The sequence below is a fragment of the Charadrius vociferus genome, unplaced genomic scaffold, assembly GCF_000708025.1.
Source record: "Charadrius vociferus isolate BGI_N301 unplaced genomic scaffold, ASM70802v2 scaffold51, whole genome shotgun sequence".
In the NCBI taxonomy this organism is placed as follows: Eukaryota; Metazoa; Chordata; class Aves; order Charadriiformes; family Charadriidae; genus Charadrius; species Charadrius vociferus.
The window spans coordinates 2,087,914-2,111,524 of NW_009646939.1; the positions used below are offsets into that span (position 1 = coordinate 2,087,914).

Consider the following 23,611-nt stretch of genomic DNA (forward strand, 5'->3'; position numbering starts at 1 on the left):
CAAAGAAGTCATCTTAGCCACGTTGCTTTTTCCTCTGTTGTTCAGCGATGAAAAGCTGGAACAGAGACTGTCGGCTGTTCAGAGGCAGCTGGGAGCTGGCTGCAGAGAAGCCAGCAGACTGGAGGAGGCTACAGCTGAAGAAGCAGTCGGGACAGAAGAACAGCGCTGAGGAACCGAGGCTGTTGACAGACAGAGTGTGTGGGGCAGCCAGGAAGGAATATGGGGTAAGAGTCGAAACTTCAAGATGAAAGACTTGCAAAGGTTATGCACAATCAAAGGTCAAATAAGAGACCATTTTCAAAGGCAAGCCAGCTCAAGGTAGAGAATGCTCTGGGTTAACATGTGGAGAAAGAGAGCATGGGGAAAAAAGATAAGAGACGTGAAAGAAGTCACAAATGAGGGGGATTGTTAAGAGGGAAACAAAGACAGATAAAAATAAAAGACAACATAAGAAGAAGGAATGGGGGTTAAGAGAACGGCAGGAACAATGCAATAGCTTTTTTTAAACTTGCAAACATTTTGTAAGTTCTTAGTGAACTCTAATAATTAAAAACCAACCTACTTATCACCTGCTTACAAAGTTCCGTATTTTAAATGTTTGTTCTTAAAAAAACAATCTGCATTTCAAATAAACAACTCAATATGTAAAGATGACTACAGGATTACATGATTATAGAGTCCCAATTTTCTCTACGCAAATGCAGTGTTTTACAGGCACAATGAATACACATATACTTTCATCCACATATTTTAAAGTCTGGCCAAAATGAAAACAACTCTGTAACTCAGTATTTAAGCTCTAATTATATCATAAATATGTAACAATAAACAGATCACATTTCCCTCCTCAACAGCTTTCCTGTTTAACTCGCACTTGTTTAAGGAAGAAACATTTCTACAAACTTTCTGTTTGACCACATTTTTACTTATTGAAGTGGAAGATGACTCCTATGCTGAACTCCAAATCAAGAACTTCTCCTGATTTTAGAGTTACAGGGTTGACAGCAAGCCACTGATAAAATTTATTCCATTTGCAAATAGTTATGAACTACCTGAAATAGCTCCAAATGTGACATCTTTCACCCAGGCTTTCTTATCATCTAAGCTTCCCCCTACACATGACATCAGCAGTATCATCTGCTACTCAAATGACATCTGGAACAGTCTAGCATTAAATTCTATTCTTTTTCTACAACTTTATATTCCAGTGCTGAAATGTTGCTTTGAACAACTACTATGACCTTTGAATAGATACTCCTCAAAAGTGTGTATAAGAGGCTTTCAAGACCAGAAAGAGACATTTAATGGCAAGTTTTCAGCACAGCATGCAGAGACTTAGTCATGAAAAACAGTTGCTTGATTAAATCCCCGTGCTCTGCACTGAAAAAAACACTTGATAGAAGTCTGATTTCCATCTCTCCAACTAAACACTATCCATTTAATAATTTTCTTTTTTTTTTCCCTGCTTCTCCACACAGTGGAGTTCTTCTGCCAGTGTGATGCCACTACAGGCAACAGAGCTTCATCACTCTAGTATCAGAGACACAAACGAAGAGAGACAATCCCTTTTGGTACAATATAAGATTATGTGAGCAACAGGCAAACAGGTAAGACAACTGAAGTAAGGTGTCAAATAAAAACAGTAAAATGGACTGAGATCTGTCCTTTTGGTCCTGAACAGCAGATGTGTGTTAACTGAAACAAAAAGAGATGACGTTTCTCAGTCTAAACAGGCATCTTTAGGAGATGAGACAAGCTAACTCCTGGGAACACATTCTTATGTCCATGCTCTCTCACAAGTTGTAAATTGACGTTTTTCAGGAAGAAATGCAGCAGACTTATCACTGAAGAAAATGTGTTGTGTGGTCACTGAGCTGCAAAAAGATCACTCACGCTCATCGTTTAACTTTATAAGCATGAAAGTTTGAAGTAACATTTGAAGAAATAATGTCTGGTAAGAAGTTTCCATTAGGCTGCTATCACGCTTAAATTAAGGTGAATGTTAACGTTTCTATTTATACTTTATGAGCATGGCAAAGATTTGCAGTGCATTAACAGAACTAACAGCTCAGAAATACAGAAAAGGGTTTATATAAGGCTTTGCAAAATAGCATGATGAAGCACTTCCACCCTGCCAAAAAACGTAACTTTCTGCTTCTCACTTGTGAGCTGAGCACTAGCATAACAGAATCCATACAGAACCCCATACCGTAAAGCAGTTCAGTGAATATATATAAACAGGATATTAGCATATTATCTCCAAAGATAAAATATATACTAAAAATCAGAACCTTTTTTACAAATACAAAATATGCTGCTCAGCTGTCCATTGCATGTGCTCTTCAGTGCTCTGTGACAGATTTAGTGATAACCCATCACCCCAGCACTTCAGAAACTACCATGAAATGGGAGGGTCGGTACCTCCCTCTTCCCCCCCAACCATCTTCCCTTTTCCTTTTGTCAGCTTCCTAGTTGAAAAGAGTATCTGATACTGTCACCAAAATGCACCGTTATAATTGGTTACTGTTACTGCCCCTTATTCCTACAGGAATGACACTCATTCACTAAAACAATTCATTAAAACAATTAAAACAAACCACCTTTAAAAGTGGTCTGCTTTTAAAAATAGCAGATATTGCCGAGGTATAGAAGAGAAAGGTCCCTACCCTTACCCAAAACTACCTTGCTTAATCCCTCTATCGCAGCACAGCAATCTGTTCCTAACAAACAGCATGATGGAGGGGTTAGTATATGATTTACTTTTGCAAATAAATTCTCAGTTACAGGCTAAATAGCAGTATTACAATTTAGATTTGACAGCAGCGTGACTTGGGAAGCAACCGGTTCATGTTAAGTTTTATGGGCCTTTCATAATTAAAAAATCTGATAAAAAAACTCCAGCTACCAAAAATATGGGGAAAACCAACAGTAAAGAATCCTAGAAAAACAAATAAAACCCCAAACTGGATGGAAGATTTTGGTCATTAATAAAAGAAAAACTAATTTTCAAATGCCTTGTTTTATAATTCATCATTTGTTCTAAATCTGTTCCATTCTCTCAACTTTCTATTATGTAGCTCTGAACCTAAAACTAGCTTGTTTTGCTTGTTTTTTTAAGAAAGTTACATCTTCAAGCTACATTTATAGCTTTTTTTCTTTAAAGTAACATTTACAGGCTGCATAAAAGTGTTTATTTGTAAGATCCACCAGGCTTTATGAATAACATATAACTAGACTGCAGAGAAGTAATTTCCTAGCTTATTACTAACAATTTTATTTCTAGCACAGTCTCATGCTATCCTGAAGACAGCCATGTTGCACTTGATACTTATTAAAAAGGTGACTAGGAGAGAAAGTCTGAATAGATTTTTTTAAAATCTATTTGGGAAGATTAAACAGTCTTTAATTTATTATTTGCCTATTTTGGCATTAAAGGGCATGTACCACCTCATCTGGAAGTAAAATTATTTGATTTTCAGAGGTTTACAGCTAAACCAAACTACATTTCTAAATTAATTTGAATATTTGTATTTCAAAGTCTCTTAGTTTCATGCTCTATCAGCTACAAATACAAACATCATGCAGTGCCTACATTTTAGAGCATGAATATCTTTCCTGAAAAAAAAGTAGCCTTGTATCAACAGTTTCCTTTTTCATTTAATTACAAGTAGGGTGACTGATTATCAGTGATATGTGGATAAAAAGAAAATTTAATATGTAATTCTCTACCTACTGCTACAGTTTTATGCATGCTGAGGCAGTGCACGAGAATGACAACTTCAAAACTAAACAGAAAAATATCTGCACAAAGAAAATCTAGCAAAGATTTCATCTTTTTTAATGTAGAGAGCAGAAGGGGAACATTACTCTTATGCAAAAAATTATGTCACTTGCCATACAGGAATTGTTTAGACTAAAAAATGCTGGCAGTACGAGCTGCCTTCTAGAAGAAAGTTACAGATTGATAATCCACTGGCGAACTGATGGCTTACTGGGAACATGCATTCAGTCTGACAGCACTCCTGACCAAAAGAAAGAAAAAATGTTATACACTCTCCAACCCTTCTTGCCGATGATATGAATCTTTGAAAATGATATTGCCTAATTCCCCTGAAAATCATGTTCAAAAGAAGTGGCAGGCAGTTTGCTATGCTGTCTGGAATGATATTTTGAAGATCTTAAAAACAAAATATAACCACGATATTTTTTATTTTCCAGGTGTTTTAATGTCTCTCAGAGACATTTATTTCATCCTCAAACTGCAGCTTTTAACCCTGGATCTGACAAACATAAGTGTTCAGAATAGAAATGTTCTCTGCCTCATTTATTATTTTTTTAAAATCTCTCCCCCAGATCAAACCATTTTCAAAGTGATTTAAAAATATAACATTTATTACTTGAGGCACTTCTACATGTTTCAGGGAAAACATATCAGATCACTATTAGTATTCAAAATAACGTTAAAGCAAAGTACTTACAGAGCTATTTTATGCATTTAATTACATTTTTAGTTTGCTTGCGTTTTCTGTTTAGGAGAATAATTTTCAAGTATCTTTGTAACCTGGATTTCTGAAATAACCTAATTAGCTTTTAATAATGCCGTACTTGTGGTGCCTCACCGGTTAAGTAATTTCACTGACTGCTACAACATAAAAATATTTTTGCATTTTGATTTGTAAGACAGAGAGAACAATGAAAAAAACCACAGATAAATAACAGGAAACTTCTAGCATCCCACATGCACTGGGATTTGTTCATAATAATTTTACCAAGCAATAAAACTACAATTAGCCTTCATATTCCCGGATAGGACTTTCTTGAACACCAGACGTGACTTTATAAGCAGTCAGCTTCTTCAGCACAGCTACATGCAATAGGTATTAAAAATGTACTTTTTATTATTTTCCCACTTTTGTTTTTCCCTTAACATTTGTAAAATGGTAAAACTTACTTAATTTACTTAAAATTTACTTAAGTTTCCTTCACATCATGTAGGCAAGCCACAGAGAACACAGACAGTTTAACATAAAAGGTTTGCACTTTAAAAAGGCAATTCACTGCATGCTAAAATAGGTGTCTAAGGTAAGGGAATGGGTTCCCTCCAGCATATATTTCCTATATTTCCATATATGCTCTAGCACAGTGAAGGAACACATTAAAGGAACACCAATGCAATTAAATTAGAAACAAACTCTTGTTTTGTATAATAGTCTTGGTTAGTTAGACTAACCCATATAAAAAGTGGTTTTCTTGCATTTTCCATAGGAGTCACTAACGCTAGTGGGTTTGTTCGTATTGTCACAGTATTTTGTAAGCCACTGATTTAGTGTCATATGAGTACATAATAATAAAAATAAAATATTCCTTACCTCAAAGAGCTCACTTTTAAGATTAGTATCCGCACAGCGTTGTGCATAGCTGTGCGAAGATGCTTGAGTTAGCCCAGAAGCAGGGCAGCTGAGGCAGTAAGATGCTCTGCCCAGCCTAATTAGCCTTGCAGAGAAGCAGGCTTTATCAGCTTGGAAAATATGCTCTGCCACAGCTTAGCCGTTCCACTTCCAAAGGTAGCTCTTTCATGGCTAGCTCAAATATCCATGCATTTGGAGATCATGTAATACAGATATATTTCAGGCATCATACATCTTTTGCAATGAATAAACATATCTCTTTCTAATGGTTACCATTCAGGTCACTCTTACTCCAGTTAATAATGGCAGGCTTTACAGGTAAAATAAAACTCAACTAATAATCTAAGGAGTGAAAACTCCAAAATTTGTTGTGTATCAAGGAATACTTTTTAGCTGTTTTAAAAAACTTACCTTTCAAAACCACAAACTATGTGCCCCTAGAGCATTCTAAATAATTTTAATTATACAACTGTTCAAATTAACTTAGTACAGCATCAAAGCCCTTTCCACAAGTATTCAGAGACTTCTAAAAGTTCATTAACTGAAACATGGTTTACTAGAAAAGTGAAGATAGGCCTCAAAGAACAGGCTCCGAGATGAAAAATTACGTTCCCCTGTATTCTTATCCTTCCTGCCATGGTTTTCAGCACTGGCAGTTCTCCATCTCTCCTTCAGAATATAAGGGTTAAACAAAAGTCCATATACAGAAGTGAATTTTCTCAGTTTTCTTGAAAGGTACTCTGCAACATTCAACTCTGGTGTGTTCCAATATTGTTTTGAAGTATTGCTGTATTACACATACAGAAAATCTCTGAGATGCTAACAGTTTTAAATACAAGAAAATAATTGTCAAGAATGTGTGCAGTAAACCTTCCACAACAAAACTTTTATTTTCAGAGCAACTTTTTGGCTATCAAGAAGACGAAAATGCTACAAAAAAAGCTTATACTGAAAATCTCGCCGTATACACAACGAAATATGTTTTTTAGATGTAAGACATACAAATAAACAACTTCACCTTCAAGATTAAAGAAAACAAATGGCAGGTCTCAGACTGCCAGAAAACTAATCCTTTTCCTTTTCAGATCTACAATGCTGCTATGAAAATCCAAGATTAGCATCTCCATTACTCTATTCAGAATCATATTAAGGTGATAAGCAATGGTTATTGCTGAGAATATAAAGGTAGTGACTGACACTGATTCACTGGTAAATGCAATAACCTTACAATTGCTTCAAAAATTAATGTATTTTTTATCTTGAAAATGACATTACTTTATGTCTGATCATGTTGGTGAGGTTTTTAAGGTGAACACTTGATTCTCAAGCACTAGTCTTTTAAATAAAATTTCTATTTTCCAAAATGGTCATGATATGAACACCTATGAAAATGCAGACTTATGCGTCAGATTTAGAATAACATTACTTAAACCACCAATTCAAGTCACTAGCTTTAAACCCTTGAGTATATTATAAAAACATACGTATTGAAAAAAGCACTCCTCAAAACATATATACCTTAACACAAAGGCATGCTGCTTCATAAATATCTATTTACACTATTGCCTAACTTCTAACACAGAAAATTACTACTTTAAACGAGACAGAAGAGCAGAGAGAAAAATTGAAATGCAAAACTGAAATTACTTTAAAGAAAAGATTCTCTTAAACCTTGAGATTATCAGATGATGTCAGTATGTCAAAAGTAATACAAGTTTGATAAGAAGCTTGAGAGAAGCTCGATTTCCCACTTTTTCAAGTCTAATTTTACAGTTTAACAACTTAAACTAGTCACTTTCAGAAATTTCTATATTGCCATAAATAAAATGGTGAAATTCCATGTTTTTCAATGTTCCATCATACAATAAAGAAGCACCTCTTAAAAAAGAAAATCTTACCCTTTCCCATGTAAAAGACAGACCTAGTGCATCAAACTGTTCCCTCATGTGTTGAATATTACTGCAAAATAAAAAATTAAAAAATTAGTTAACTTAAAAATATTGCTATCATGAGATCAAATTTAAAATCAGGTGCTTATAAAGTTCGGAGAAATCAAAAACACTCGTTAACCTTGAAACACTAGTTTCTCACTAACAGTGAAACTCAAGGAACTATCAGAATACTCATCTTAAATAATAATTTTAAAAGTCCTAGTGTATTCTGGTTCAATTTCAATGGCTGCATGTACACGACAATGATTTTTCTTCTCCTGATTTGAGCATAACTGAAAAGCAAATATGGCACTGCAGTGTGAGGGAAACATTCCTGAAGCATCACTTTGTGTTATTTTTAATTATCTTTACTGCAGTTGAGCCAAAGGACCCTCTGAAATCTTCACGATGCTGTAGGACATGTTTTCACAATCAGCTTAATCCTGCTGTAATTTGGCAATGCTATCCTGGCTGTATTTTGCTTTGGCTCTGGTGATTGTGTGGCGACAGGTTGAGTTGAACCAGCTTTCCTATTCAATCAAAGACATACCCTAAAAAAAGTTCTCAAAAAAACCCCACCAGTTTTCTTGCTTCGCTCTGATCAACAGGCTGATCAAACCAATACTGTGGTTGCAAAAACTTCTGAGACAGTACAAAAGAGGTAGTGGCAACATATATCCTGGGAGGTGAGAAGGAACCCATAAACTTCTGGTGGCACCACAGTCACAGTTAAGTCAACTGTGAAACTGTAGAGCTATAGACAAACTTAAGTCAACTGTGAAACTGTAGAGCTAGACCTTGCCCCAGATGGATTACATTAAAAATAAAAAATAAGATACATCAGAAGCTTTAGTTTGAAAATGCACTAAATACAGTCTACCAAAATACCCACAATTACACAATATTAACTAGTGACCTGGTGTGAATTCACTCACATACTTTAAAATTGCTTAAAGTTTCTTATGGACTTTTAACTTTCTACTAAAATGCATTATGTCAGATAAAGTATCATCTATCCTCCCACAGTGACTAATTTGACTGTCATGAAACCAAGTGTTTAATTCTGATCCAAAACAAACTCGCACTGCTGAATAACTGAGTAATGCAAGTATCCAGTACTAACGGTTGCAGAGCCCCAGTTACACTAGAAAAGGCCTGACAGCAGGGTCACACCAGTACGGGTATACCAGGAAATACTCTTATGGACTCACAGCTTCCACTGGGAAAAGTCACCCTTTCAGTAGTACTGCTTATATATTAAAGTCCCACTCAAAATGAACTGCACCAATAAAAAAAAAATCAAATTTGAGCATATTTTCACAAAGCTTCTGCCACTATACTAACTCTTACTAACAAATATTTCTGTGTGTTTTTTATAAGTAACTCTGTCTTCAATTTGTTTTATGTTTTTTTCCCCCTAACTTCGAGAATATAAGAAGTAATAGCCAATTGGAGCTCATTTTAAATCACCTCTTCAGAAAATTGTGATGCTCTGAAATATAGTTGTTCACTCCTGAAGCAAGCACGTTGAAATGCTTATAGCATGCCCCTTTTTACATGGGTGGCTGGCTCTACTCCAGGGATGACTAAAACACATCAGGTTGCTGTCACACCATCACAGCTCCACATTCAGTTCAGTCATCCCTGCTGCAGGCATGAGAAACATTCAGGACAGGGACGGCGGAGAAAACGGAAGACAGCAATTACTTCAGTGCTTAGAATTTAAACTGCCCATATGATGAACCAACTCCCTTCCTTAGCATAATCAAAACAATTGAGTATGTAATTTTCCTATTTGGATGTTATTAGAATCAGTCCCAATGATGATGTGCTGCCTTGGCTCAGTTTGTTATAATATTTTCATCCAGCTCTTAAAACTAGACAATCACTCTTTTCAGTAGTAAGGAAATTTCCAAAGAAAAATTTTCAAAGCAAAATTTTATTCCATTATAAAACATCTTGTACTTGTAACTACCAGCCGAATTGCTTTAAGTGTATGGAACAATATGCACCCATTAACAAGACCAGAGAAAAAAAAAAAACAGAATAGCACAGAAAGTAGCAGAGGAGATTCAGCTCAGGCTGTGCCTCACTTTATGTTACGACCCTGACAAACTGCTTAGAGGAGACAGGCCAAGCTGATACGGCGCTTTGCTATTGCAGTCTCTCTGCCCCACATGCTCACTGCTTTTCTGTTGAGCCAGTTCAACTCAGGCAGCTGGCAGAATAGCTTTCTTCTGAGTTATCAAGCTGAGTCAGTTTGACAAGACATCCTACGAGTGCCAAAGCCAGTACAATTGGTGAGGAGGGACCACGTAGTAGAGAGAAGGGGAGAACACTAACCCTCCTGTAGTCAGCAAGTACTTAATATCAGCCTCGTTGTCTCATAACTACAACCTTCACTTCTTCGTGCCTCAGTTGTCATGTAGGTAAGGATCACTGTTACACTCTATTCGGTGAAGTTTCCATCAACATAACCGAGTTAAAAAATAAGGCACTCAGATATAACAGATAAGTAGATTTGTTTTACAGCTGAGCTTCAGAAGGCTTATTGAGGGAAGACAGAAATCATCAATTTATTGACCGTGCTACAATATAATTGAGAGCCGGCAACACACTGTGCAAGTGATGTTTCAGATTCTCAAAAGAACAAAATCAGGGTTTTGTGTCTTGATGGTAACTGGTTCTCACACATATTCTCATCTAAACCATACAGGAAGAAAATTTTTAACAACGAGCATAAATAACTCAGAATTTGTGTGAGTTCACCCATGCATTCTCCCTAAGTGAAATCAGTTGCCATCATATTTTAGCTGGAAAAGTATCAAGTCTCTTAACATGGGACCGAAGCATGAAAAAAATTTCGAAGAAACAACATTATCAAAGGAGGAAATGGATCAAGGTCCAAAAAGATACCACAGCTAGATTACTGCACCCAGAGCACAACAGCTTCATTTAAGAAGATGGGTTTCTGAGTAATTTACAGAAATTAATGTTTACTTATGTAACTTTCTACTCCTTTTAAAGGATATTAGGGGAACACAACATCCAGTTCTGTGGTCTAAAGCCCAAAATTTTCACAGAAATCAGCAGCAATAATGACTGCTTATCACATTCCAAAGACCCAGTCTCAAATGGAAAAACTACCTTCTTCCTCCTTGCATGGTACTGAAAACTGCTAGTAAATCTAACCACGTAGCTCAATTTTCAACTGTGTATTCTGTACTAAGATTTAACTCACCATAACGAAATTCTGATTTGTTTCTTACTCCCTGATTTGGGTGTTTGGGAAATGTCACTCTCTCAATATTCTACCTTTTTACAAGTTACATTTGTTTTTCAAAACGGAATCATCTGTGCAGTCCCATAAAACACTGGAAAATAACCCTCTTTCTGTACTATCTTTCTTCTATTTCTACACTGGCTTTGCTCTGTTTTGTTGGTTTTTTTGGGGGCCACTGTACAGGTATTCACAGTGGAAATGTCATATTACTTAAATTCATTAAAAACTACCTTTGTGTCCAGCTTGCAGGGTGAAGCCCATGTTCAACTGCAGCATTTTCTGCTGGTAAACCAAATGCATCCCATCCCATTGGATTTATCACCTGTCAGCAAAAAGGAAAAACACGATCTTACATAATTTTCTGGAATGGCATCAACAACACACACAGGCCTCTAAATAATAATCGGTGTTTTGCATCGAAATACTGAACGGTGTTTTGCATTTCAGCATTTGCTTGGTCTGAATTGAACCTCTTCAAAACATGCCCACTATGGCTAGGTCTCTTCTAAAAGATGAATATTGCATACTTGCCATCTACAATGTGATGTTAGAGGGAGCTTAAAGTTTTATGTAATAAATCCTCATGACTACTTCAATACCATGTTAACAATGACAAAAATCAATCCTTTGTAAATTTGTGTGGTGGCCAAAATTAGCAGTTGATGCTACTGCTAAACAGAATCAAATATTAATCCTAAAGAAGGAGAAGAAGAAAGCATCCAAAACTAATTAAATGAACAGTTTTATAACTGTACCTGATGTATAGCCTAGTATTTTTTTATGTTGTTGAAGAAAAAAAAAAAAAGAAAAATACTCGATGATAACCTTAAATCCAACAGATAAAATTAATCCAACAGATAAAATTAAGTGGATGGGGGGAAAAATACAGTCAAATTTTACTGAAAAGTCTTTTGTAAATATAGACTGCAGAAAAATTGTATTTCAAGACCTCAAATAAAGGTGGAAAAAGTGTTTACTACAAAATATAATAGACTTTTTTTTTAACTGATATATATCTTTCTTATTAACATGCAAATTAACTAGAGAAATAATCTAGCAACACAGTAAGTATTCAAAAAATTGTTTAATAACCAGGGAAAGAATGACTTAAGAAGCTGTCATTAAACACACTTACATATTGTGCACCTGATAAAACCAATCCCATTTCTTACACCTACAAATGTGGTATAAATTCAATAATTATGATTAAAGTTACACAAGTTTAACAATAGCAAACAATGATTGAGTAACACTTTAAAGGTTGTAAGAATTAAAAGAATAAATCTTTTTATCCCTTGAAATATGTATTTATATAAAGAACTTGTTCTTCAGTGGCACGTAAGAAAACAAGCAGTAAGAAACAAGACCAGCAATGCTAATCTCATAAGCTATCTCCATGTGAAAAATCTGTTCGTTTCCGAAGCTTAAGAGCTACTTTTGTCACTGGTTTAAATTATTTTTATTCTTCTTTGCCACAACCTTCTGATTCTCTAACTTCAATGGATTCTTTAATAAAAAGTATTGCATAGAACTCTTTATAAAGGTGCCTTAGGCACCAACTCAGTGTAAAAGCAACAGAATTTAACAGATGTGACTCCTCAGCATTCTCGATTTCAATACTGAGCTAAAACTAAACCTGCTGTTTATCATTACTCTGCTGGTGCAGCAACAAAACCAAAAGTATTAAACTGTGATCAACTGTGATTCAAGCCAGTACAGTAAGGGTCCATGCACAGCACGTTTTTGATGTATAAATCTAACAGAACCTGGAATGCTATTCTGTGTTACGAATTTTCCCTATTATCAGACAGGTTATTATTCCTCCTATCACAGCATCAGAAAATAGAAAAGTCAGATTTCCTAACTCCTCACTTCCTCACATTATAAGCGTTATAAATCTCATTTGGAGCCCAGACCACTTGCCAATGCCCCATTGAAGCACACCTCTCCCAGCCCTTCTCCTTTCCCTCCCCCTGCCAGTAATCAAAACTATTGGTATAAAGGAGAAAAGAAGAAAAAAAAAATAATGTAAACTTTACATAAACTACAAATCACAAGAGATTTTTTTAAGGACACAATAAATATTAGTTTCTGCAGCTCAGCTCTTTTTGACCATTACTAGTGCTGGCCACCTGGCTCTGGACAGAAACGATCAAATAAACCATTTTTTTTTTTTGTCCACGTAGAATATGTGTTTTCTCCTATTTACACACAGTTTCTTTAGTCAAATGCCCTACATTTGCATTCCCCCAAATACCTTCTTTTACTATAAGCTGATGCACATGAAGTGAGATTTAAAAAAACTACTCTTGATTAATTTTTGTAAAATTTGGCTTCTGAAGATATCCTGGCTATAGATAAACAGCCAAAAGCAAGGTACAATCTCATTTCTCACGCTCATGAGCAAAAGGACGTGGGAAGAACAGCTTCACTACCAGCTACAAGCTCCCCAACAGGGCTGACTGATGCTCCAGACAGCTAATGTGCAGACATCTTATCACTGTACCATCAGCGCTAGCAGGAGTTATCTGCTTATGCAGATCTTCCCAATTCTAGCATGTATATTAAAAATATCACACAGTGTATTCACTTATCACCTTCAAAAGACAGTTCAATTTAACAACCAATAGCACTCCTCAAGTTAAAGGGCTGAAGAAATAAGCTAATTCAAGTTTCAATCAGAAACCTGAATTTAAAGAGACATTAAAAATATCCTCAAATTAATCTCCAGGATAGATCTATTTATGTAGTTGCTATAGAGATGAATGTAACACGCACAGTGGTTCAGAAAATGATTTCAAGTTTATTGTCTCTTTTACTTCTCTACCGTGAATGGATTTGAAAGGTTTGTGAAATGCATTTGTCTAAACAACAGGTCAGCTTCTTCTGGCTGGAATGTGTGCTATGTATCTACAGTTAAAATGCCACAGTCTCCAGGCAGCACTTGGTGTTACATCTTAATTCTACTTAGCCAACATAAAACCCAAGGCTGAGATGAACTACAGTTCTGAAAAACATCAAAAATCTCAAGAGACATGGAAGGGGAGAGGAAAACAAACTACTAACATGTCAGAAGTTGGCACAAAGAACAAAGGAAGTTTGACTGTTCAAAACAAAGGAAAAAAAAAAAATAGGAAGAAGGCAATTTTGTAGACCAAAGGGGTTTCCTTGTAGCTCCTTGATGGGTTCGTTATAGGCTCTAACTAGCAGAAAACATGGCTGCTCCCTCCAGTATTACAGACGAGCACAAGAAAAGAAGAAAAAGTCATCCCCTTCTTGAACGCTGACTTGATTGCTTCCAATAGCAGTTCCTAAACCGAGGAACCAGGGATCAGTTTGCTCACTCGAGTGACCATTCCTCCAAGCATCGCTTCTCTCTGTACAGACAGTATTTTCTCTAAGCCGCAAGGAGAAAGAAAAACAAATAACGAACATATCTTGTAAGAGAGGAGGCCTGCATAAGTCCAAGGATGTCTATACCTGGTAAAAGAAGGCAGGCTATAGTTTCACAGTCATTTTAAGACAGCAGGAACCACTACGATCACCAAAGGCAGCTGTGTGTTTCTGGTCTTCACGATAAAGTAGACAGGTAAACTCTTCCTGGTTAAAACTACTAGGTTAGTCTTGAACACAGAAGGCTTAAGATCCTCGGAAGTTCACATTCTCAGGCAGGATCAATTACAAAAGACTGGCATTTTTCGACCACTTGACATACTGTGTTTTGCACAGGAACATGAAGTTGCAAGGAAGTGATTTATTGCTGCATGGGGAACAAAGAGCTTGGTAACAACCACACTGAGCACTCTTTTCAGGAGCAAATTACTGAAAACAGTTGCATCTTGAAACATTTTAGATCCCAAAGACTCTGACTTCATATTAGTTTGAAGCATTGCTGTAAGAATCATTTCACAGCATGGTCAAAAATCTGTCGTTAATGATGGCTAGAGCTCTTAATGCGACTGTGGGACGAAGCAGAGGAAGACACAGTAACTCCATTAATTCATTTCTGAGATCTCAGCTCCTCCTCTCAGAGGATTTTCATCTATTCACTGCCATAACAATCAGCCCATCACACTGACATTAGTAGGCGAGATCAGTAAGTACTATATAACACAAAGCTGACAATGATCTCATAACACTCAGTTCTCTGCTTCCATCAACATAACTAGGACAGACGATTCAGTGAATTTTCCCTAATGTTTGTAAAGAAACAAAGAATTTGTTTGCTCTCCTTGATGGGCTCAGTTTGTCTCAAAACTATGACCAGGGAGCTGATGTATCTTTCTTACATCTGCATCAGTGTATTCTAAATTTTAAGACAGACAGCTGAATCAGTGTCAAAACTGCCTGTAAATAAATATATTTGTTCCAGAGAATGTGTGATAAGAGAACCAAAAATGAAAACAAAGAGGTTTGCTGACAGATTAGTGATTTGAATCAATACAGCAAAGTCTACGTTCCTGTCTCTAGTTACAGATGCGTGACACTGGACGTGAACTAACCAAAAAGGGTTGACAAACCAGGTCATCCGTGGTCACAAGTTCCAGCTGGCAGAAAACACCCTTCATTCCAGCAGCAACCTTCTGTCCTCCTCCTTGCACTTGATCTCACAATTGTCCAACCACATACAAGTGAGACAGTATGGAGACATGGTTGGAGAGGGGAAAAAAGAGAACTCCTTCCACTGGCTGCCCCCAGTTAGGCTGAACATGTCGAAAACCAGATTTGTCAATTGACAGATTACAGATACAACACATTTCAAATACAAGACCTCCACCTGAATGCAGCCTAGATTGTTTAAGTGTACCAGGTAATAAACACCGTTATGCAACAGCTAAAAATTACCACCACCAAACAAAAAAGGCCCAAGCAGACAAGGCACACCTGGAAATAGACTAAAATAATGAATTTTTGACTAGTGTGTACACCCTCACAAGGACTATTTCAATGATTCTCTGCAACAGAATGCTGCATACTTACGTTCTGATAAGGCACTTTCAAATTAAAAAATAATCAACCCACACAGATTTCTATCAAAACACAACTCTGCTTATAAAATGCTCTCATTTATTTCTTGTTCTCACAAGATACAAAATACAAGACATTATTCTACATCTACACACTACTACAAACATTTAGAAAACAAAGGTGTCACCACCTCTTTAATCTCACACATTCTTGTATAATATAATTGCATTTAAAATAATATCTCCTTTTCTATCTCTTTCTTTCAAAATGAAACAGGTAATTAATACTTTCAGTACTTGCTGCCAGAAAACTAAATTTACATAAGATTCAATTCACATATGATACCTGTAATACTTTCCACTTGGTTTATACCACAGAAAATAACCTGGGAAAAGGACACGATAGCCTCACACAAAAAAAACGGTGAAGAATAGCAGCTAACGATGATCGGAAAATGGAACTGTATTGAAATAATTCATCCTACTGATGAATTCGTTACAAAGTTTTAATTAAAACTTGCCTGTCTTTCTTCCATACCAATCACTTTTGCAATTTCAAGAGTATTAAGATTCACTGCTGAAAGGGACAACAACTAATGAAAATACATCCAATTAAGAAAAACCAACAACGTTCTGGATAAAATGAAAACATTCTTTAAGTCATTTTGGGATATTGTGGAAATATCACTGACATTCCATTCCCATCTATGAGGACCAGGTTAAATATAAATTAAGAAATCTGATCCAGTGTACAGGAATTTCACCCTGAATTGTCCAGTGAGCATACTAATTTCTACACAACTTCCATAGGAGAGCCTTGCTGTGGTATTACAATTCAAAATTTTATTAAAAAGATATCACAGGAACTATTGAACTGAATCACTCTCTGTTTACTGATTGCTAAGGGAATTATTCTCAGTCCTCTGAGAGGCACAAATTATCCACTTTGGAATTTATCAAAGGCATGATAATGATAGCATGATAAAGCAACGGTAAATACTTCTCCCCAAGCAGCAGCAGATGAGAAATCTGCTATGGTGAAAATCACCATGAATATCTCTATAATTTGTACATGGCATTCTCAAATAATGAATAGGAAATCTCTTAACTTCTTACAAAACCCATACATTTGAATTCACAACATGCATGTAAACTTACAGAGAAAACACAACCAGAAACTTCACCATTTGGTTCTGGATTGGTTTACTAAAACATACAAAATTGTAATTTAAAACATATAAATTAATTTTTCATAGCATTTTTAAATAAATATGTTTGTAATAAGATCTGTGACTAGAACTCTCCATGCATAAAAATTGTTTTAATTGCACTTCAAGAAAAATGTTATCCTTAACACATTTTCGAAAGAGACTAGCTCACTGCATTCATGCTAACTAATCTATATGGTTTACAGTTCCCACGCAAAGACTTCAAACTTCATCTTCAGTAATTAGAATGAAAACAACTTATCTTACAACAGATGTACTCTACAAATCATTTACCCAGCAATCTTATCCAAGTGCATGACAGAGTTTGTTTCCCATGCTTTGCCTACAGGTACTTGAGGGGTGCTGGAACAAGACAATGCTTCACTGGTCAGATCTTTGGGTAAAACAAACGGGACTTCATCACCCATCCGCACAATCAATGTGCTGGCCCTGTATCGACACAACTCTGGTGATTACCTCTGTACTGCAATACACATGTTCATGCACCTCCTACTGAAAATTCCGCGAGACTTATCACTCATCGGTACATTGAAGAAGTGACTGCCTATCATGATGTTACACTTGCATTAAATCCCACCCCGGCACACAATTTAATAAATGACCAGCCAGTCACATATTGCAGAAAAGGCTGCTGCTCATTAGGTAATCTGTTCGATTGTCCATTTTCAGTGTCATTACTCACCGGTATCATCTACAGCTTTATGTTGAAGCAGTATTTCTTCCAAAAACAATGAGGGAAAGAAGAGCAACAAATATTTATTTTCCCACTTAAAATGCTGGTGAAGTACAGGTTTCTGGCAAATAATAGTAGATTTCAGTGCGTATTAGCTCTCTAGAATATTTTAATTGAAACAAAATCAGATCCTATCCAGCTAGAAAAATGAAATATTAATCTTCCATTTTAGAAAAACAAGTAAACAGCATCCAAATGATTTAACGCTTTCCCAGTTAAGATTTCAAACTACCTCTAATACGAAGAAATTGCACGAATGCATTCCAATGAATGGTTCCAATTTGCTAAAGGATCTCTAATCCCTTTGTAAAGGCATTCAAGCACTTAAGAGCATTGCATTATTAAGTATTATAACAAAGACAATTCTTGCCTGTTCAGATTAAATCAACATGAAACTAATTTACTATTTTCTCATGAAGGTTCTCCCTAAGAAAAATATCTCCACCTTATTCAACATACATTACTCTCTTACTCAACCTTATATACCAGTCAACTATGTACACACCATAGATATTTTCCCTTACTGTTTATTAGACAACAAATATACATTGTAGTCTGAAGTTTTCCCTGGGAACTGTAAGTCTGAATGATTTTGCTTGTATTTTTTCACGGTAACAGCTCATCATTCCTCGTTGCCTTACAAACGCTTTTAACCTACCTGTATTGCTTCTAGCACAGTTTCACAGTTTTATGACTTGCTAACCAAGGTCAGTCCTACATCTAGATGTATAGTTCCTAAGATTATTTTCAATCACTCTTCCTTTTTGTTAGTTTGGAAATGACAGAAGCAATTACTACTCAAAAATCTCACCCTAAACTTGCCTTGAATACCTGAAAATCATTCACTTCTACTTAGGATTTTGACCTGGGAAAAATTAGCAGTCCCTAAACTTTCAAACATGCAATATTAAATCTGAATTTCCAGAAAGAAAAAAAGAAAAAAAAAATAAATGAATAGAATAACTCCCAAATTATTCACACTAATATTTTTTGTTTCTAAAGCATTATTTTTTTTTAATGTACTGAAGAATTCCAGTAATTCCCTGAATAGAGGGAAAAACATTTTTCTTGGGTATATCAAATTTTACGTATGGTAAGACATAACCATGTCATAGCCTATAACCATCACTATAAATAAATCTCTAACAGATGGGACAACTGTGACAATGGCCAGAGAAAACATTTAGAGGCTGATAAATTAATTGTGAAGAGAAAATCAATTATAAAGACTTTAATTCTAAGTGATAGAGAAATTAGCATGGCTAATAAAGAAAAGGGTTTTTTAAGGAAAATATAACTTCCAGCAAGTAAATGTTCATCACTAACACAATAGCTCTCAGTCTGAAATACTCAGAATATCATTTGAGAGATCTTTAATGTCTCTTAATCGTACATGAAGGTTAAATTCTTTGGCTGCCCACCCCTAGTCATAAATAGATGTTCAAAGTGGTTAACACAACAGAAGACATGTATTTATAGAAATTCAGCATGTTCTACAGGCACTCACCCTTCAAATAAGCTGAAATGCAAGATTTAAAAACTTTAAAAGACTTGCAAAACTCTTCTGGAAAAAATAGGCAATCATGGAAGAGAACTTGCTTTCACAGTGGCTCTTGCTTATTTCATTGCAATTCTATTATCTTTACATTTTCTCCAAAAGTTTCTACTACAGGTGCTTACTTCCCTGGTATTCAAAAGCTAACACCTACAGCATCCTACTGGATGTAGACAATTATTTTCACTTTATTTTAGCTAGCAGAGGAGGAAGCATGTTTTCATCTCTCTGAACAGAAATTCAGTGGATGTCTCCACTGTTATTGATGAGATACGAGCTATGTCCAGAAATAACATCTCCAAGCAGTCTTAACATCAAGCAAGAATCAAAAGCCCCTTCAAGAGCCCAGCTGGCTCAATTCTTTTAATGAGATCTAAGTTCTGGTCATTCAGAGGAGTTAGGAAAAACTAGTATTACAACAGACGTTGGGATTTTTTTCTCATTTAAAGTCTAAGGTAGTTATTTCTTTCTCCTGTAATTTTAAAAGCATGAGAATGCATTTCTGTAAAGCAACAACACATATTCAGTGCACAGTATGTTCACCATTGGCATAAAATACATAGTATTTGGAAAGGCAGCACACTGAATAATTCAGTGACAATACCTTTAAGAGTCTCATGGATGGTGATAAATCCAGCAAACACTACATTTCTGCAGCACTTGTAGCAAGGAAATTGCACTTAGCACCACAACCAGCAACTAACATTTATTTCTCCATTTCATCTTCTTTGTATTCTTTTGAGGGTCTGATTCCTGTATTCTTGAACTGCTCCTTCTCTCTCATGCATTAGAGAGGACTCCTTTCCAAGGCTCATCCTAGATTATTGCCTATGGCCATTTCTTTCCTTTTGTCCCTATTCTAAAATTGGGTATTCTCTTTCCATATTCCTCCTTCCTACTGTTTCCCAGATTAACATTTTCCCCTTGTGAAGGTCATCTTCCTCCTTAATATGGTTGTCACTCAGCCTACGATTCTCCCACAGCTTCAAATTTTACCCACCAGTCTTTACTGCAGAACACCAACTAAGATCCCACCTGTAGACTGCAGGGACTAGGCTCTCAGCTACACCTTCTACCTACTGGAGAGAGGGAAGGGAGTGAGGGAGAAACGATGGCAGGCATAGGACAGACTGGAAAACAAAGGAATGTGGAAGGGAAAGTGTGATTTCTCCCTGCAGACGCGGCCAGTAGTTGTCTTAGTCTACCTCAGAAGACAGCGTTAGATATGTATGAGCAATGCTAAAATAGGCAAGCCAAGGGGTCAGCCGCTACAGAACAGAAACTGCTACAATTACACCCAGGTGACGTGGTGTGTGATGGGACCCCATTCATCCAACTTATAGCAGTCATGAGAACAGGTTTCCCTCCAAGCTGGCACAGAGGAGCAGGATGTCCCTCCAAGGCAGACAAAGGACATCGACCTTTCATCAGGAGCAGAAGTGAGTTGATTTCTGTGATATCTCAGTTTTCTCTTGCCAGCTACGTGTTTTTCTCTCCCATGTTCCTGCCTACATGGCAGTAGGGTCTTCAGTCTCCTCTCATAGAAATGGTGTGGCCCCACAGGACTCATCAACACTGTACCGTACGTCAACGGGTTCAGGTAGCTGACACAGAATCAGCTGTATCATTTGAGATAGCTTTTAACAATTTGTTATCAACCACGAGGTCTGAACACCACCTGTTTTTAAAATCTCAAATTTCAATATTCAAAGCTCCACAGGTCATTATCTATCCATCTGTAGCATATACTCCGACTAAGCCTTCACCTTCATGGATTTTGGAAAATAATAATTTCCTGACCCGTTGTGATACTAAAACATTGAAAAAGCACCAGTCCTACTGCTGGTCTTTTCTTACCTGCATCCCTCTCATTTTCTGGAACCGAGCTACTGCATCACTGATGGTGTAGACACGAACGTGGCCCATGTGAAGCTTTCCAGAAGGATATGGGAACATGGAAAGCACATAAAATTTTGGTCTTGATTTCTAGAAAGAAATTTTTAGAAAGTTATAACTACATGAGCTAGCATTTCACTTAAATAAATACATGCACATGTTATAAACTTCACAGTGCCATGAAAAAATACATGGTTCTGCTGGAAGTGATCCAAGTGAACATTGACAAGGTTCCTAAGATCAAATTTTTTAGGGCTGTAAATGGAGATGTGTTACCAGACTTCGCTGCCATCTCATCAATTTATATTGGTATTTATATGACACTTGAAAATTGTTTTTATCCAACTTTTACTCAACAAAAGATATGTTAGTATAACTGCAGCTGAACAAATCACCATTCCTCACCATCAAATCTGCCACTGATTATCCAAATGCTCCTAATCTGTCCCACCAAAAAATGAAAACATGAGATTAAATTATCCTCTTAGCAGTTAAACCGGTGGTTTACTTTGTATTTACAACAAACAGATCCAAAGTCATCTTACAAGCAGTATCTTGCATAGTGAAAATAAAGTAAAATTTCATTTAGTTCGGTTTGAGTAAATTGACAAAATTTACAAAGAAATCAAACATTCTCTCTCACATAAATTATTCCTAATACATCTTGTTACCATTGAATTATCATTGATACATGCTTGATGAGTTCCTACATTATTTTTATGTTAATACTGAAAAAAAAAATTGTGTGCAGCTTTTACTATTCTGAACCAAACTCTATTCATATTTATCAAATATTACTGCTTTATCGGTTTTGTCCAATAATAGCAAAATTAGAAATAATCTGAATATTTCATTGCAGGACAATACACTATTTGCCTCTTAATAGGAGATGTTATTAAATTTACTTCAACTGTAAGGATAAAATTAAAATATCATTAAAAATACAATTTAGAGCTTAGCATATGTATATTATATATATGTGATACCTATGCATTCATGTATTGTCAGATCTTACAGACACAAGCCTAAATTAATGCTTGCCCTGCTACACGTATGCATATACACCATTTTAATCTGTTTTCTTCCTCAGAAAAAGCCCCTTTTCTCTCTTTGACAGAATCAATTTTTTGTCGGACACGCGGCATGTTTAGGAAAGAAGAACAAACAAACATGAAGGGGCATTTTGATACCTATGCGACTGAGCATAACTGTGCAGGCAAAAAGAGTCAGAGACCATGATTACAATTGTTTTCAAGATCTTTTATTGCATGGGAAAACTTTTTTTTTTTTCTGCAAGTCACTCATCACTCCTAGGACACTGAACACCTGAAGATATTCTTAAAAAATCACCTTTCCTTAACACAGATTTAAATGAGTCACAGTGGGTCTTGTCATAACCACTGGGAACGAGATCTTAAGAAAATTGTTTACAAAAGTTATGAATGTAGAAGATGTTTCTTTTAATACTTCAAACAATTAATTCCTAAATGTGATATAATATACAAAGAAATAATTGATTACTTAAACACTTCCTAAATTTACAAGCTCATACTTTGCTGATTGTGTTTTTCCTCAAGATTTTTTTTATTATTTTCCCACCTATTTCATCAAATGTTTTTAGTAATTACTATCATGTAAAACTATTTTCTCCTGAAGTGTAATACACATCTCATCATTATAAGACAATTGTACTACCTGATTTTCAATAAATATCATTCTGAGAAAACAAAAATACCAAACATGTAATTTCCATATCTTACATCAGTTTCTGAAATTTTGCAGAACTGATCCTTTATTCTTGGGAGCCACCAATTTTCAACTCTTTTTCTTGTCTCCAACCCATAGCTTTTTTCCCATTTCCCCGTCTCACTGTAAATAGTTCTGACACAAGCAGGAACCAGTCTTGTCTGCCATTTAATTAATCCCAGGAAGCCACTTAGTTGTCTCTTCAAACATGAGGAACAAGTGCCAACTCTCTGACAAACTGACTGCATTCTTAAGGTCTGAAAAAGACAAAAATATATACTTCAGTCTACAATATGTAACAGGAATCCAGTGGTTATTATTATTACAGACAAATTGGAAGGTATGAAAAATACTTTAGCTTGATTTAGATTGCTTGGCTGTTTTTCACGGTACTTGCATTTTATTCCCATGTGTTTGAATTATAAAAGCATATATTTTTTAGCCAAGACAACTAACTGTGGCCCTTGCATGGAACAAAACCGTGTTAGATTTCTTCTCCAATAAGATACAATTCCCGTATTCAATCTCCCATAAAAGCAGGATCAGTCAACTGAAGGTTCAAGAAACTCGGCTGACTGAACAGAAGAAGATGGCTAACTGTAAAAATTTAGAATGAAATAGGGAGAAGAGGAAGCTGGATGAAATTATCCTGTAAAACTAGTGAATTTGTCATCACTGAGATGGGGGAGGATGACTATAATTAGTAGTTTTCAACTAGATCTTCTAAACTGACTATTTTGCTAAGGGCTTCCTCCTCAGTATAGTTTCCTGCAAGAGCTACATGAGAAACTTACTGTTCAGACAAGATACAATTTAACAAGATGATCAGAGGGCTGGAGCACCTCTCCTATGAAGACAGGCTG

General features: G+C 36.0%; 1 protein-coding gene across 1 annotated transcript in view; it reads right to left on the bottom strand.

Moving 5' to 3' along the window:
• The window catches only part of LARS2 (leucyl-tRNA synthetase 2, mitochondrial), an 85,219-nt gene extending 62,223 nt beyond the window's left edge, over positions 1 to 22,996 (bottom strand). The window contains exons 1-4 of the mRNA XM_009894979.1: positions 22,763 to 22,996; positions 20,964 to 21,092; positions 10,853 to 10,944; positions 7,307 to 7,367 (exon numbers count right to left, since the gene is read on the bottom strand). Of these exons, the coding sequence (XP_009893281.1) occupies positions 7,307 to 7,367; positions 10,853 to 10,944; positions 20,964 to 21,092; positions 22,763 to 22,996 (516 nt within the window). The remainder of the gene's footprint in view (positions 1 to 7,306; positions 7,368 to 10,852; positions 10,945 to 20,963; positions 21,093 to 22,762) is intronic.
• Between the last annotated feature and the right edge of the window lie 615 nt (positions 22,997 to 23,611).